This window comes from Hippocampus bargibanti, linkage group LG04, assembly GCF_051943395.1.
Source record: "Hippocampus bargibanti isolate YZ-2025 linkage group LG04, ASM5194339v1, whole genome shotgun sequence".
In the NCBI taxonomy this organism is placed as follows: Eukaryota; Metazoa; Chordata; class Actinopteri; order Syngnathiformes; family Syngnathidae; genus Hippocampus; species Hippocampus bargibanti.
The window spans coordinates 32,777,802-32,794,667 of NC_142737.1; the positions used below are offsets into that span (position 1 = coordinate 32,777,802).

The window sequence follows — 16,866 nt, forward strand, 5'->3', positions numbered from 1 at the left end:
GCTGCTGGAAAGGCAGCCACTCTCGCGGCGCCGTCTTGAAGTCAAAAGAACAACAACAAAAAAAAAACGAAATAACAAATAACATGACAGCACAAAGACACAGAAAGACATTCATTCTTAAGCACTTTCTGTACCCTCTTTGTTACATGAAGCAGTTCTAGATGAAAGAGGAGAGAATCAAAGCGACTAATAACATGACAATTAAATTGTAAATTACGTAAAAATAACTTGTAAAAATATTGGATTTAAAAAAAAGTATTTCAAAAAGTGGTTCTGTCTGTTTCTTCATCAACCGAGAGTGAACGCTGGCGCGAATGGCTGCCGCTGCTTACCCGCACACAAAAAAATCCAGTTACTGTAAAGTGTCCTTGAGTTTTGAAAGGCACTTAGAAATTAAACTTATTTGTATTTGTAATTATATTGGTAATTGTATTTATAATTGTAATTCATTTTTAATTTTAAAATTTAAATTTTAAATTTCAACATTTTGATGAAAATTTTAATTTTAAAATTGTAATTTAAAATGTTTAATTTAAAAATATGAATTTTAAAAATGTAAATTTAAAAACTTAAAATTTTAAAATTTAATAATTTAAATTTAAAATTCTGATTTAAAACTGTAAATAAAAAAATAAAATAAAATAAATAATTTAAAATTTTTAATTTTAAAATTAAAATCTTTAATTTTTAAATTAAAATTTAAAAATTAAATTTTTTGAAGTTTTAAAGTAAAATTTAAAAATTAAAAATTTTAAAATAAAATGTAAAAATTAAAATTTTTACATTTAAAATATTTTTTTTTTTTACATTTTTGAATTAAAATTTAAAAAAATATTAAAATTATTATTATTTCGATATATGTAGCTGCATTGCATCAACCCATATTTGCAGTACGAATGTCCAGTTTTTTTTCTCACATGTGATTATTGAGAATTGAGAAGCCTGACAGCAGTCGGTAGGAACGAGCGGCGGTACCTCACCTTCTTGCAGCGCGGGTGGAACAGTCTCTGGCTAAAGGAGCTGCCCAGTGCTGTCAGGGTCGGTGGGATGGGCTGTCCATCATAGCTTTTAGTTTAGCAAGTGTCCGTCTGTTGCCCAGAGAGTCCAGCCAACAGCCCAGGACAGAACTGCTCTGTGTCGTTCGCAAACGAGCCGGTTCTTAAAGCCGGATCTCTGAAGTGAACAAAGAGAGACGATTCCTAAAATGGGAGCAGACTTTTTTTGTCCTCTATTCCCCGCCCCCAGTCTTCGGTTAAAGCCGCACGTGATTGGTCGATGTCCATGGTAGAGGAGGGAGGGGAGAATAACACATGCAGCAGTGAGGGGCAGGGGGTAAGGGTAGACAGGTGGACAAATGTTATCACATTATGTTGTTATTATTATTATTCAAGTATTATATTTTTTACTAGTTGGTATGATAGCATTATTAATATGAAAAGCAAATTAGTGACAGCTGATCATCAGACCAGAGTAAGCACAGGGAAAGTCAAAGTTAGCATATGCTAACTCTGTGCACATATAAATCAAGCCATCAAAATAGAAATATTTGATATGGAGTATTTTTTTACATGAGTAATTTGTTTTTCATGTCATTTTACATGATTTTTGGCAATTAATTTAAGCAAAAAAAAAACAACACACAAACAAACTGAGGAGCCATTTGGGAGCCAAAATAGCCACATCTTTTTATTGAGCCGAGCCAAAAGAATCTTTGAAAAGGGTGGGAATTCCCGTCACTAGTGCCTTGGGCTTACTGGAGAGATTTTCTGAGAAAAATTTTACATGATTTTTGGGACTTAATTTAAGCAACAACAAAAAAAAAACTAAGGAGCCATTTTGGAGCCCAAGGAGTCAGATCTTTTTATTGAGCCGAGCCAAATGAACCGGGTCTCTGAAAAGAGTTGGAATTCCCATCACGAGTGCCTCGGGCTGACTGAAGCGATTTTCTAAACATAATTTAAGCAACAAAAAAACTGAGGAGCCACTTGGGAGCCAAAAGAGACGGATCTTTTTATTGAGCCGAGCCAAAAGAACCGGGTCCTCTGAAAAGAGCCGGAATTCCCATCACCCCAATGTGTACGCTTTGGCCACACACCAGTTTCACGCGTATGGGCAGGGCGCATTTGCGCCGTTCTGCTTCGATTGGCTGCGTAGTGTACATGAACTGTGTACATTACAAACTGTGCGCAGCATAAATGTTCATGTGCGCTGAGTAATGTGCAAGTAGTGCGCGATTGCAACCTTTATTTTGACAACGTATCGAATAAACGACATGACTTTGCTTTTCATTTGGCAAACTATTTTTTTGGATGCATTCATTTATGTCTTAAGGTGTTTTTAGAAGCGTAGAGCTCTTCTCTCGTGTGCCTTCGCATGTGCTTGAGCAGCGTTCCCTTTCGGGCGAATGTCCCGCCGCAAGTGGAGCATCCGAAGGGTTTTTCTCCGGTGTGCGTCCTCATATGGAGCTCCACGTGTCCTTTCCGAGAAAACGCCTTGCCGCAAAACGAGCAGCTAAAATTTTTTTTCGCAGCGTGCACCTGCATGTGCTTGTCCAGGCTTTCCTTTTGATAAAAGGTGGAGCTGCAAAAGGAACATCTGAAGGGGTTTTCACCCGTGTGATACCTCGCGTGGACCTCCATGTGTACCTTCTGAGAAAACGCCTTTCCGCAAACCGAGCAGCAAAAGGGTTTCTCTCCCGTTTGGGTTTTCCCGTGTCTCATCAAGTAGCCCTTGCAAGCGAACTTTTTACCGCACACGGAGCAGCCAAAGGGTTTTTCCCCGGTGTGCGTCCTCGTGTGGAGCTCCAGGTGGTGCTTCAGAGAAAAGGCCTTGCCGCAAACAGAGCAGCAAAAGGGTTTCTCTCCCGTGTGGGTTTTCCCGTGTCTCATCAAGTAGCCCTTGCAAGCGAACTTTTTACCGCACACGGAGCAGCCAAAGGGTTTTTCCCCGGTGTGGAGCTCCAGGTGGTGCTTCAGAGAAAAGGCCTTGCCGCAAACAGAGCAGCAAAAGGGTTTTACTCCCATGTGGGTTTTCACGTGTCTTATAAAGTCGCAATTGTAAGTAAACTTTTTATCGCAAAAGGAGCAGCAGAAACGCTTCTTGGGGGCGGGACACTTCTGGCGTTTGCGGGACCTTTTTACGCCGGGGACATTTTTCGGAGAGCCCGGCCGCGTTTCGTCCTCGCCTTGCCTGTCGGTGTTGTTGTCGTCCGACATTGGCGCCAGGCGGTCGTCTGGCGGCGACCAATCGGGCGCTTCGTTGTCACCCGCTTTGTTTTTCGGGCGGCCGCCGGTCAGGACCAACGCGCTCACATCAGCCTTTTTCCCCTTCTCTAAAGATTTGAATACACATCAAAATCTCGATCCTAAAATGTGCCAAGAATTGAGCTGCTGGAAATATTATTTTTTTTGCGCCTGCGACGTCACAGCCGCCATTTTTTGAGGATGTGTCGTTACCTTCACAATCGGCGGCGCTCCCCAAATCTTCTTCGCTCGGACCGCCGGGATGAAGCTTTGACCACTCGAGTGGTGGAAGTCGGTCGTCGACACTTTCCTCGAAGAAGCCATCTTGCGGCAAACTGCTGACATCGGCCTCCTCCTCTTCCTTTTTAACGTGGGGGCCTTGTACTTATACTCCAAAGCGGAGCTTCCCAATTTCTCGTCAGAAACTTCTTCCTGACGACCGATCAGCTGATTCACATCTGCGAGGGACAAAAGTAGGAAGTAATCGACACATTTACATACCTGTCTGTCAACTTCCACGGCTCCATGCCTTTACAAACTGTCGTATTTTCCTTTACAAAATACAAAATAATCGTACACCATTTTTTTTTTCAAACGTATTTATTTATGTAGTTTAACATGTGTTTCGTGGGGCCTCAGTTTACGAACACCTTGCCTTACGAAATTTTCAGTTTACGAACGTTAATTTTATGAAAATTAAACCTTGGATTAAGCACTACTTTTCGGGATACACACCACGGCTGGCGGAGTAATCTTTGGCGGAAGAACACCAAAGCACACGACCGAACAGCGCCCCAGTCGGCCTATCTTTCCACTCCGCTTTTCTATGAGTGCACACGTCAATCTTCAACAGTACGTTAGCTGTTATGGGACCGAAAAAGACCCCACCACAGACTCGTGTTCAGCCGAAAAAGACACAAAACAAAATTACAGTCGAGGAGAAGAAGGAGATCATTGAGAAACACGAACGAGGTGTGCGTTTGTCTGATTTAGCGTCCCAGTACGCTAAGTCCACCTTTGCTACAGCAACATAGAAGCTATTAAAGGTGTGTGTGTTGCACGGCAAATTCACTCTGATATCGTCATGCGGCAACCTGGAAGTTCGCCATTTAGTGATGATTTTAAAGCGAGCGACGGATCATTACTCGTCATGGTGAGACAGCCAGTTCTGACAGTAAAGCTGCCGAAGCCTACAAGGGATCATTCCTCGAAATGGTGAAAGAAGAAGGCTACGTACCTCAGCAAGTATTTAATGCAGATGAGACCGGCCTTTTTTGGAAAAGGATGCCTAACCGGACTTTCATGACACAGGAAGAGAAGTCTGAACCCCAATTCCATCAAGCCATCAACGACCATCACAAAGGTAAATAAAACAACTTTATTATACAGTGCAGGGTAGTTCTTTCATTACAATACAATAGCACATTTATTTTACATAGAATAAGGTATATTTTTTGTAGTTTTAAGGCTTATTTTATTTTATTTTTTTATCCAATATGGCGCCTGGGGAGGCAGCCGTCAGCAAGTGCTCTCATGAGCCTTGCTTTTTTTTGGTTTTTGTCTTGTTATTGTGTTTTATTTTGTCACTGTGTTGTTGTGCGTCATGTGGAACGGACACGGATTGTTTTTCAGCATTTTCGGCCATGACATTCATCAAGGAGGAGACTGTGCTGAGCGGTTGCGCCTTTCGGCAGCATGAATATGCAAGTACTGTTTTTGAATGGGAGGAATGTCGGTGCCATTTGACTGTCATCGCTTGGCAGCTCTGGGGCCATTGTGCTTTTTTTGCGCCTGCAATGGGCAGCATCTTCACAGCCCCGCTTTGTTCAGCGGAAAGGTCAGTGCTGTTGGACAGTTTGCGGTTGGATGGATGCATGGCTTGAGGAACCCGCAATAAGAAGAAAGGAGCGTCAACGCAGAGCGCCGATGCGTATGTAGAACTGTCGCGGCTTGGAATTGAAGCGGATTTATGTGGGACAGGAGATGTGACACAATCTCTTTTCATCAATGGATGGTACTGCTTTGCGTTTGCTTTCAACATTTAGCTTGTAGTAGATGTGTAAATTCCACCATGACGTCCCTGATCCACTGCTGAAATGGATGCTTTGATCCTCTCCTCTTTCATCGAGAAATGCTTCATGTCATCACAAAGAGGGTACAGCAAGTCCTGAAGAATGAATGACTCTCTGTGTCGTCATATTATTTGTTATTTTTGTTATTTTTTTTCCCCCAAGATGGCGGCACGTGATCACGCAGCGGCTCCCCTCTCCAGATTTTCTTGTACGTCGTACACGTCTTAAAATGCAAACATACTTTGTACGGCAAAAATGTACAAATCGCCGACATGTTCATAACAAAGACCTCAACAATCGCAGGTGAGCGTAGTCAGGTACGGCGAACGTCACTGACACGTGACGCAAAAGCGGCGTTCCAATTGGATGAAAGTTAAATTTAAGATGGCGGCCGTCCAACGGTCTTGCAGTAGCGATGGGAATTCTGGCCCCTTTCAGAGAGTCGGTTCTTTTGACTCGGCTCACTAAAAAGATCTTTTGGCTCCCAAATGGCTCCTCAGTTTGTTTGTTGCTTAAATTAATAAACTACCTAAAATCATGTAAAATTATGTGAAAAACGAATTACTCATGTAAAAAACACAACATATCAATTTTTTTTTTACTTTATTTCTATGTGCAAAGAGTTAGTGGACGTTAACTTTGATTTTCCCTGTGGTTACTCTGGTCTGATGATCAGCTGTCACTAATTTGCTTTTCATATTAACAATACTATCATACCAACTAGTAAAAAAATGTAATTCAATAATAACAGCATAATGTAATTTGTCCACCTGTCTAACCTACCCCGCTCTCTCCTCACTGCTACGTGTTTCTTCTCCCCTCCCTCCTCTACAACGAATCTTGACCAATCACGTGCTGCTTTAACCGAAGACTGGGGGCGGGGAATAGAGGACAAAAAAGTCAGCTCCCGTTTCCGGCTCCTTACGAGGAGCCGGCTCTCTTCGTTCATTTCAGAGATCCGGCTCGTTGGCGAACGACACTACTTACGAGCTTGTCCGTTCAATTGAAAGCGGGCGAATCACGTCTTTCGATTCAATTTCAGGCGTTCGACGTCTCGTGCGACCCGGTAATGTGCGCGGATAGGCCCAATACAACCAGAACACTGAAGCCAAAATATAACCAGAATACCGTGGGCTTCCGTTTCAACAAAATGGAGCGTTGGTGTCGTCTTTAACGACTTTCCCGCCGAATCGAGCGCCGCGAATGCCGAATCCAAATATGGCGGACAAACCTTCGACTCGTATCACAATTCGGGACTTGCAAACAGCCTCCAGTTGCCGTTGGTGTCGCTCGCTCTCCTCCCTCGATCGACAAAGTTGCTCCTCGTACGAAGCCACGGTCGCTTGGAACAGTCCGAAGATTTCGTCGGCGGCCGCAAGCAGCCTTTCCCTCACCAACTCTTTCAACATGTCGACGACTCGAGGTTCTTTCTGCTTTTGGGCCGGAAGCGACGTCTGCTCGCCGAACTTTGGCCAAGTATAGTTGACATCGCTTTGAGCCGCCTCACACTTGGGATAATACGTGTGAGCTTCCGCCATATTGCGTGTGCCGCGATATATATTGGAAGTACAATGGATGCACCAGGAAACAGAATGAACAGAAGAATTCAGGCAGTGACGTATTTTATGTTAAAAATATAATACATGAAAAAAATTAACCAAATGATGTTTGGAACTGCTTTGCTCCTCTCCACGTTGACTATTTTCCCACCAGGCATGCACGTATTTGCAAGCTCTGACACTGACGAGATCACTTCTGAAATTCCACTAGTTTTTTTTATTACAAAAGAAATAACAATTAGACACTCCAGTTGAGGGACCACCATACCCACTCGCATTAGCTATCTAATGGCGAACTATTGGCTCGCTAGCTTTCTATCTATTTGAGTTACTTCCAGGTTGAGTGAATGCTGGCGCTTGTGGCTGCCGCTGCTCACCCGCAGAAAAGTACATTTCCTGTGACTGTAAAGTGAAGTTGAGAGTTTTGAAAGGCGCTTATAAATGATATGCATTATTATTGTCCCTGCCAGGTTGATCAATCAATCTTTTTTGGATCATTTATTTTCCCAGGCCTTTATTTTGACAATGTATCTAATAATAATAATACATTTCATTTCTAAGCACGAGTGCTGGGTAGATGAGGCATCCTGTATCGTTTCGACACAGTCAGTGATGCTGAATACTGACACCTGGTGGACTTCCAGGGTCATCTGACACTGATCTGTCAAACCAATTGTATCCAATTCCATTGATTAGGCATTTGCATTCACATTATTTTTATATATACATAATTTCATGGAAAAAAATCTTTGATATTTGAGACGCAGTTGATAAATAACAAGGAGGTAGAGGATCTGAGGGAACGAGAGGGAATAGAAATTTGAAGGTCAGATAGGTATGGGGGGGGGGGGCGAGGTTATGGATAGGTTTAAATGTATAAAGAATTTTAAAGGACATCCGACGTCACTTTTGTTTTTAACTGACACCAGAAAAACGTTTTATAGCATCTAAAATACGCAAAACATGCAGTATATGTTTTAGTCAAATGCAAAACACCAATAAAAATGACTTAAAGTGTCCAAAATCTGCACAAAATTGAGCTGCGACTTGGGCATTTTCAGAAAGTCCAGCCCCCAGTTCGTGACGTCACGCCAAGACGTATTGCATTGCTTGTGAATCAAAACAATGGCTTCAGATTCTGAGAATATGCTTTCTTGTTACACATCCAGTTATGAATATGATTCAAATAGTTCTGAAGAGGAAAGCATACATGTTTGGAATCAATTAAAGAATTTATTTGTGCCGTTTTGAGGCAACATTGGGGGAATTTCTCTCACCCCAAAAAAAGAGGCACAAAATGGCGACCTCCTGTGGCCACCTCTTTTTCCACATGCTGATAAATTCCTTATATGACGCTTGGACGCCCTCTTCTGGCCTTCTGGTGGCTTTTGGGTGCAACACGAGGTCCCCAGACAACACAAGTACAGCAAAATACATTGACGTGATGGAAGGACCGCTAGAATGCGTCTTTTTTACGGTCCTTTAGTGACGTCACGTACGGACGGACTCGTCACCAACTCAAAAACAAGACTTCCTGAATATTCAGCGCGAGTCTTAAAACGTAAAATATAGCTTTATGCGGTGGAATCTTTGTCAAATACGCTCAGTAGAAGTCATATGAAGCCATTTTACAAATTATGGACACAACTTGTCCGGAGACGTCGGTTGTCCTTTAAAGTTGATTCTATATTTGAGCGGGAGCCAGTAGAGCTCTTGGAGGATGGGGGTGATGTGGTGAAAGGATGAGGTTCTGCTGATGATCCGGGCTGAAGAATTCTGGACCAGTTGAAGTTTGTGGAGAAGTTTCTTAGGGACACCAAAGAGACGTGAATTGAAATAGTCAAACCGGGCGGTGACAAGACTATGAACGAGGATAGCAGTGGTGTGAGGAGTGAGAGACGGGCCAAGACCATTGATATGGCGGAGGTGGAAGTACGCAGATCGGGTTAAGTTATTTATATGGGAGTAAATTAAGTGAACATCTGTCTGAATGCCTAAGCAAAAGTGTTGTGACAATGGACTCATTGTAAATAAATATTTTTATTCCAAAAAAGTTTCTCCAGCGTTTTGTTATTCAGTCTATTTCTTTTGTTAAGGCAATTTCCCCCACCTTTGAGAAGATCCTCTCACAAGGCACTGAAGAGGCCCGTGTGGCCAATAGAAATAGGTGAAGGAACGTTGCCTCCATGGACTTGCAGTATAACGGTTCTTCCATGAGTGCAATGTGTCCTGCTGACATATAGCGCTGCATCAACAGCTTCATGGTCGAGGTGCTGCCACAACTCACCTGAAAATTTTTAAACAAATGGGTTTTGAGGTGAGCCTTGAAAATAGGCAGGGAGTCAATATTACGGATGTTGGGTGGGAGTGAATTCCAGAGTTTGGGAGCAGAGCGGCTGAAAGCTCTGCATCCCATCGTGGTGAGACGGGCAGAGGGCACATAGAGGTGAAGGGAGGATGAAGATCTGAGGGACCGAGAGGGAACAGAGATTTGAAGTAGGTCAGAAAGATAGGGAGGGGCAAGGTTATGGATGGCTTTGAATGTAAACAGAAGTATTTTGAATTCGATACGATGTTTAACAGGTAGCCAGTGGAGTTGCTGGAGGACGGGGTGATATGGTGAAAGGAGGGGGTTCTAGTGATGATCCGGGCTGAAGAATTTTGGACGAGTTGGAGTTTATGGAGAAATTTCTGATTGATACCGAAGAGAAGTGCATTGCAATAATCGATGCGGGAGGTGACAAGACTGTGGATAAGGATAGCAGCGGAGTGAGGGGTGCGCGAGGGACGGAGACGGTTAATATTACGGAGGTGGAAATAAGCAGACCGAGTTATGTTATTTATATGGGAGTGAAAAGATAGTGAGCTATCGAGGATGACACCCAGACTCTTGACCTGAGGGGAGGGGGACATTGATGGGGTCTTGATGGAGCGGAGATGGGGGGGTGAACCAGGGTGCAGATCGAGTAAATTGGACAGGCCGGGACTTTACAGGAGCAAGGGCGTTGAGGGTGTTCGTGAGGTCCGCGTTGTACCGGGAGACAACTTCATCAGGGGTTGAGTTGTAGTCCAGAGTCAGGGTGGCAATCATCTCAGCAAGGGTGGCAACGTTGATGTCCTTGATGTTGCGATATGTGATGACACGGGGTGGTTTGGGGAGAGGGTGATGGAAACATTGAATGAAACCAGGAAATGGTCTCTTATAGGAAGTTCCTTCGCCGTGCAATTCTTTGAAATAAGGCCAGACATGCAGATGAGGAAAATCCGAGAATTGATGCAGACCAAAGCTGTCGAGTGAGGAGGTTAAGTCTTTAGTGAGGGGAAGAGTGGAATTGTCCATGTGGATGTTGAAGTCCCCGAGAATAATTACATTTGGTGACAGGGTGGAGAGGTGTGTGAGGACCTCAGAGAATTCTTTTAGAAAGTCACAATGTGGTTTTGGTGCACGGTATACAGTGGCTATGATGGTGGGTGAGGGTCCAGAAATTTTACACGCAAGGCATTCAAAAGATAGGGTTTCCTGAAGTGAAACTTGAAGGATTTTCCAGTTCTTGCGGTAAATTATCGCGAGACCACCTCCGCGGCCTGAGAGGCGGGGCTTGGAAATGTAAACAAAGCCTGGCGGAGTCGCGCCGTTGAGCTCAGAGAAGTCTCCCGCCATTTGCCAAGTCTCATTTATACAAAAAAGTCAAGCTTACGGTCAATTAGAATGTCTTGGATAAGACACACCTTTCCCATAAGCGAGCGGACGTTGAGGAGGCCGAAGTTGACGCTGGTGGCGTTCCCACGGCGAGGCGCATTAGCCGACCTAGCCAGGCCGGCTAACATACGGTGATCGACCGAGCGGCTGCTCCTTCTGCGCGGCTGGCGGACGGATGACCACAGGGAGGTGATATCCTTTGAGCCATCGAGGTGAAAGCCTCGACGTGATCCCCGGTGGATATACCTCCGTGAAGGGCGACGAGCGATTTCCGGGAACCGGAGAATCGCCGGTGGCGCGCTCGTCCATCGGGAGCGGAACTTCAGGAGCTCCGCCGCCGAGTACTGTAACCGCCCAACAGGTCGATGGAGAAGCGCCATGATATTCACCAGCAACACCGAGAGAGAGGCAGCGGCCAGAGTAGCCCTCGACAGCGGGAACAGGTGGGTGGAGATGATAACGAGGCTTCGTCAGTGATCCGGATACGCGACCGGAATCATGAGATGGATCGATAGCCAACGTTCGTTTGGTGACTGTCTGGTAATTCCAGAGGTTCATGAACCATAAAAAAAGCTAAAAAGAGGTTAAAAAGGCTAAACGAAGGTAAAAAACATTTCGCGGGAAAGCAGCGGCAGCCAAAGCGCGCCAGCGTCCGCTCACCCCGGAAGTGATTGAGTCTTTGTAGGTGCTTTCTCTGCCATAATTTTATTTTGTTCATCATCAATTGTGTTCTGTTTATCTGGGTTGATAGCTTTTTGCATCACGTGTACGGATGGCTAGTGCGGGTGATTTGTGGAGCCTGATTGATGTGAATTTTAACCTTGCAGCTTACACTCTGCCTTTGAACTATCAATAAAGTCGAAACGAGTCCAAATGTCACTGTTTTCTCTCCATTTTCTCACTCTCTATCATCTGCCTGTCTCTTTAATGTTCAAACCACCTCCGCTCACGGCTGTGTTCTTGACCAATCACGTGGCTTTAACCGAAGACTCTGGGCGGGGAATAGAGGACAAAACCAAATCCGCTGCCATTTTCTTGTTAGGAGAACGGACTCGTTCACCAACGACACATCACTCATTGTGGCGCTCCGTGTGTATCCCGAAAAACAGTTCGTATGCCAAGGTAACAGTTTCATAAATGTAACGTTCGTCAACCGAAAAGTTCGTAAGTCAAGGGATTCGTAAACCGAGGTATCACTGTACTTCCACTTCCACTCGTTCCCATTCCTCCTGGTATTTTTCGTCTACCATCTGCTTGATGGTCTGAAAATAGTTACAAAAAGCACATCAATATGTTTGAAAAACTGATTGGAATATAATGTTAAGCAGATTCTTTACTTCCAGACAGTGTAGGTGTTCAAATACCTGACATGTTTCGGCGACTACTTCCGCCTTCAACATGTCAGGTATTTGAACACCTACACTGTCTGGAAGTAAAGAATCTGCTTAACATTAGATATCAAGTAGACAGGATGAACTTAGTACAATGATTGGAATATAACTGTCCCTATACAGTGAGACCTCAACTTACAAACACCTTATCTTACAAACTTTTCGTCTTAAGAACGTCAAATTTATGAAAATTAAACCTTATAATAAGCACTATTTTCATAATACACACCCACCACGGCCGGCAGAGTGATCTTCGGCGGAAGCACACGACCGAACAGCGCTCCAGCCGGCGCTACTTTGCACACCCCCTCTCATTGAATGCACACGTCGATCGCCTACTTGGAGCTTTTTGCTGATAATTTTACTATGATGGGACCGAAAAAAAACCACCACAGGCTGATGTTCAACCCAAGAAGACACAAAATAAAATCACCGTCGCTGAGAACAAGGAGAACGGATTATTCCCATTTTAATGGTTTCCTATGGGAATTTTTTTTAGATAGACACTTTTCGCCTTACACACTCTGTCTGGGAACCAATAAGTTCGTAAGTTGAGGTCTCACTGTATATGACTACTTTAGGAAAAAAACAAACCTTTCTGGATGGAAAAGAATATGTGGGTTCAAGGACCTGAATAAGTTCCTTGAACTCTTCACTCTCCACAATGCTGAGCGCCTGGCAGTCTTTGAGAATGAAATTCAGGAGTACCTTATCAAGCAGCTCCTTCCGGTAAACTTGATTGTTAAGCACAAATCATAATTAATGACTTAAGAGAGTCAGACAAATCAAAATAATGTTTACCTACCTGAACTGATCCGGGATCTACCAGGAGCTTCATTCTCGTGCCTTGCCCTGTAATGCCTCAGCATTGCGAAGGTGCTCCGGTTGGCGTAAGAAAGTTCACCGCCGCAAATGCGACATTTCACCTGAAAAATGAATAATAAACTAAGACTTGCGTCTGTTTAAGCTCTCAGTCATTCTCAAAGACTGCCAGGCGCTCAGCATTGTGGAGAGTGAAGGGTTCAAGGAACTTATTCAGGTCCTTGAACCCACATATTCTTTGCCATCCAGGTCCATCGATGAAAAGGTTTCTTCAGCCGTCATCTGTACTACTTTGAAGGTGTCGGACGTTTCGCTTCCTATCCAAGAAGCTTCATCAGCAAACTAAAGTCTTACCGGTAGTTTAGGCCCTATTTATATATATCCCTACTGTCCGGACGTGGCAGTGCCAGACTCTCCTATGATTGGTCCCTGCTCGCAGGGTGAGGGGAGCAGAGCACTACTCCCTGCGGCTCCACTGAATACTTCTATTGTCCTGACCGATTACTTCTATGGGGTCTACGACTGGCCTGATAGCGCCATTTGCTCTGGTATCACCTCATCAGCATAGCTAAACCTATGTTGCCGAAGAAGTCGGTTGTAGGAATGATCCAAATTGAATCTTACCCCACCATGGCGATTTAGTGAAGGGTTTTGCTGTTTTATGAAAATAGCTTCTTTTACTCCTCTTTCAAAGCATTTATTTTCTTTGGCTAAAATGTTAACCTCGTTGTCGTCAAATGAGTGGTTGCTAGCTTTTAGGTGCATATGTACTGAAGATTTATGCTAGCGGGTCTCAATCTGCAGGGACCAATCATAGCAGAGCTGTCTGGACAGTCTGTATATATATATATATATATATATATATATATATATATATATATATATATATATATATATATATATATATATAGGGCCAAAACTACCAGCAAAAAAAATAGTTCGCTGACAAAGCCTCTTGGATAAGAAGCAAAACGTCCGACACCTTCAAAGAAGTCCAGATGACGGCTGAAGAAACCTTCTCATCGATGGACTAAGACTTACTTGAGAAAACATGAGAGTAAAACAATGAAAATCAACATCAAACAATACCTTATTTCCACAGAGACGATCGAAATGGTCCCACACGGCAGAAAACTTGCGTTTAGCAGCGCCGTCTTCCATCTTGCGGATATTAAACGCAGAGGAACGCGCCAATAAATCGATGCTCGTTGTGAGCGTCCATCCTGTTGACAGATGCGCTTCCTTATTGTTGGAACATAGTTTATATACACATCCTAAAAATCATCCAATGGTATTTCATTTCTAGTTATTGTTACCTGTTAGTCTATATATGTATTTAGTTGAGTTATTTGTATGTTAGTTTAGTATACAGTGATACCTTGGCTTACGAATTTAATTGGTTCCCAGACACAGTGTGTAAGGTGAAAAGTGTGTATCCCCAAAAATAATTTCCCTTAGGAAACCATTAAAATGAGAAGAATCCGTTCCTAGGTCCAGATAAAACATAATTGTCTACTAAATAAGTCATAAAACTACACAAAATATACCTTATCTAAATGTGCTATGGTATTATAATGAAAGAAATAAACTGTACAGTATAATAAAGTGGTTTTATTGACCTTTGTGATGATCGTTGAAGGCTTGAAGGAATGGCGTAGCCGCTTTCATCAGCATTAAACACTTGATGAGGAACATAGCATAGGTACTATAACAACTAAAATATAATCACAAATACAATGCAATAAATAAGGAATGATCCCTTGTAGGTGCTTTCTCTGCCATCATTTTACCTTGTTCCTCATCAGTTGTGTTCTGTTTAGCTGGTTGATAGCTTTTTGCATTAAGTGCACAGATGGCTTGTGCGGGTTATTTGTGGAGCATGATTGATGTGAATTTTAACCTTGCAGTTTACACTATGCCTTTGAACTAGCAATAAAGTTGAAACGAGTCTAAATTTCTGGCGTCTGCCTGTTTCTTTTATGTTTATACCCGCCACCCCATCACTGCTGCGTTCTTGACCAATCACGTGGCTTTAACCAAAGACTAGGGGCGGGGAATAGAGGACCAAAACAGTCGGCTACTATTTTCTTATTAGGAGAACGGGCTCTTTCGCAAACAACAGATCACTCATTGTGGCAGCTCTGTGTGTATCCCGAAAAATAGTTTGCCAAGGTAACATTTTCATAAATTTAACGTCCGTAAATCGGTTTCGTAAAAGGGTTTGTAAACCGAGGTATCACTGTACATATAAACAGAGTTTGGCGCGCGTCCAGCTGTGTCGACACGTTTCGGGTAGTGGTCACATGACTTTCTTAAAGCGCTAGAGCGCACCGACACGGGGTTTGCCCTGGAAGTTGGGCGCACACATCGACGCCTCAGTGTCGCTACTTGCTGCAATCCGAGCAGCAAAAGGATGTTTCTCCCGTGTGGGTTTTCCCATGTTTTATCAAGTCGGAATTGTAATTGAACTTTTTACCGCAAGCGGAGCAGCGGAAAAGCCCCTTGCAGGTGGAACACTTTTGCCGCTTGCAGGAGCTTTTCTTGCCGGGGACGTTTTTCGGAGAGCCCGGCGACGTTTCGTCCTCGCCTTGCCTGTCCGACATTGGTGCCAGGAGGTCGTCTGGTGACGACCCTTTAGACCACTCGGGCGATTCGGATTGACCCGCTTTGCTTTTCAGGTGGCCGCCGGTCGGGCTGACGTCTGCCTCAAAATGGGAGGAGGCCCGCGGCCGCTCCGGCTCCAAACCAGACTGACCCCACTGCGGCAGTGGGGGACTTTCTTCCAGGCCATCTTGCGGCAAACTGCTGACATCGGTCTCCTCCTCTTCCTTTTTAATGTGCGGGGCTTGTGGGTACTCCAAAGCTAAGTTTCCCGATTTCACGTCAGAAACTTCTTCTCGACGAGCGATCAGCTGATTCACGTCTGCGAGGGACAAAAGCAGGAAGTAATTCACGCAGTTAGAAAATGACGGAGGGGCAAATGGGGGCAGAGTGCGACATTTTTCTCTCAAATGCAAAAGAAAAATTCGTCAATGTTGAGATCTTCAGCGCTTTCGAATAAAGAGTCGAGTCAAGTAGGATATTTATTTGCCGGAGCACATAGAGCAACCGCTGCGCTCATCGTCGTACGAAGAGTCAAAACACATACATACACCGCCTTTTATCGCTGTCACGTGACGTCGCGTAGTGGCTGGGTTGCCAGATCAGCTCAGTATTACACAAAATGAGGATACAATCTAAGTTTCTTAACAGTCAACGAAGACCACAACACGAGGTCACCGCCACGTGACGCCAAAGCGGCGTTCCAATTGGCTGAAAGCTAGATCTAAGATGGCGGCCGTCCAACTGTGTTGTTTGGCCATTGAAAATAAATTCGGCGTCTCGTGCGGCCCGGTAATGTTCGCGGATAGTCCAAAATATAACCAGAAGACTGTGGGCTTCCGTTTGAACAAAATATAGCGTTGGTGGCGTTTTAACCCACTTCCCGCCGAATCGAGCGCAGCGAATGCCGAATCCAAATATGGCGGACAAACCTTCGACTCGTATCACAATCCGGGACTTGCAAACCGCCTCCAGTTGACGTCGGTGTCGCTCGGTCTCCTCCCTCGCTCGACAAAGTTGCTCCTCGTACGAAGCCACGGTCGTTTGGAACAGCCCGAAGATTTCATCGGCGGCAGCAAGCAGCCTTTCCCTCACCAACTCTTTCAACATGTCGACGACTCGAGGTTCTTTCTGGTTTTGGACCGGAAGCGGCGTCCGAACTCTGGTCTCGTATTGTTGACGTCACCTTGAGACGCGCGAGAATCCCCGAGAGCGCCCTGAGCCGCCTTACAGTTCGGTAGTAGTCGGTAGTAACACGTGTGAGACTCCGCCATATTGCGTGTGACGGATCTGCCCGGTGTTGTTGCTCAGCTTGTGAGATGCCGTTTTCTCAAAGGCAAACTTGGATCAGTCAACGTGTATGGCCGCTAAGCATGTTGGAAGGGGCAAGTAGTCATTTATAATCGCACGCGAATAGAATGAACAAAAGAATTCGGGCAGTCACACATTGTTTTAAGTTTGAACAAACAAATAAATGAA

The 16,866-nt window shown here is 44.2% G+C and overlaps 2 protein-coding genes across 3 annotated transcripts in view; both read right to left on the reverse strand.

The window, feature by feature from the left end:
- Positions 1–7,917, reverse strand: part of LOC148899787 (uncharacterized) — a 17,705-nt gene extending 9,788 nt beyond the window's left edge. Inside the window, 4 exon segments of the mRNA XM_088995257.1 lie at positions 2,242–3,331; positions 3,456–3,626; positions 3,629–3,700; positions 6,546–7,917. Coding sequence (XP_088851383.1) covers positions 2,316–3,331; positions 3,456–3,626; positions 3,629–3,700; positions 6,546–6,852 — 1,566 coding nt within the window. The 5' untranslated portion in view covers positions 6,853–7,917 and the 3' untranslated portion in view covers positions 2,242–2,315.
- Positions 7,918–8,894: 977 nt separating this feature from the next.
- Positions 8,895–16,782, reverse strand: LOC148899788 (uncharacterized). 2 transcript variants are annotated; one of them, XM_088995309.1, is made up of 6 exons: positions 16,320–16,782; positions 15,263–15,709; positions 13,876–14,009; positions 12,770–12,890; positions 12,595–12,698; positions 8,895–11,835 (listed from the first exon to the last, which is right to left on the reverse strand). In XM_088995309.1, the coding sequence occupies exons 1-6, from the start codon at positions 16,495–16,497 to the stop codon at positions 11,767–11,769; spliced, it is 1,053 nt and encodes a 350-aa protein (XP_088851435.1). In that variant the 5' UTR covers positions 16,498–16,782; the 3' UTR covers positions 8,895–11,766. The 2 variants fall into 2 exon arrangements, with proteins under 2 accessions (XP_088851435.1, XP_088851434.1); XM_088995308.1 differs by having other exon boundaries at positions 12,559–12,698; positions 16,320–16,776.
- Positions 16,783–16,866: the final 84 nt, after the last annotated feature.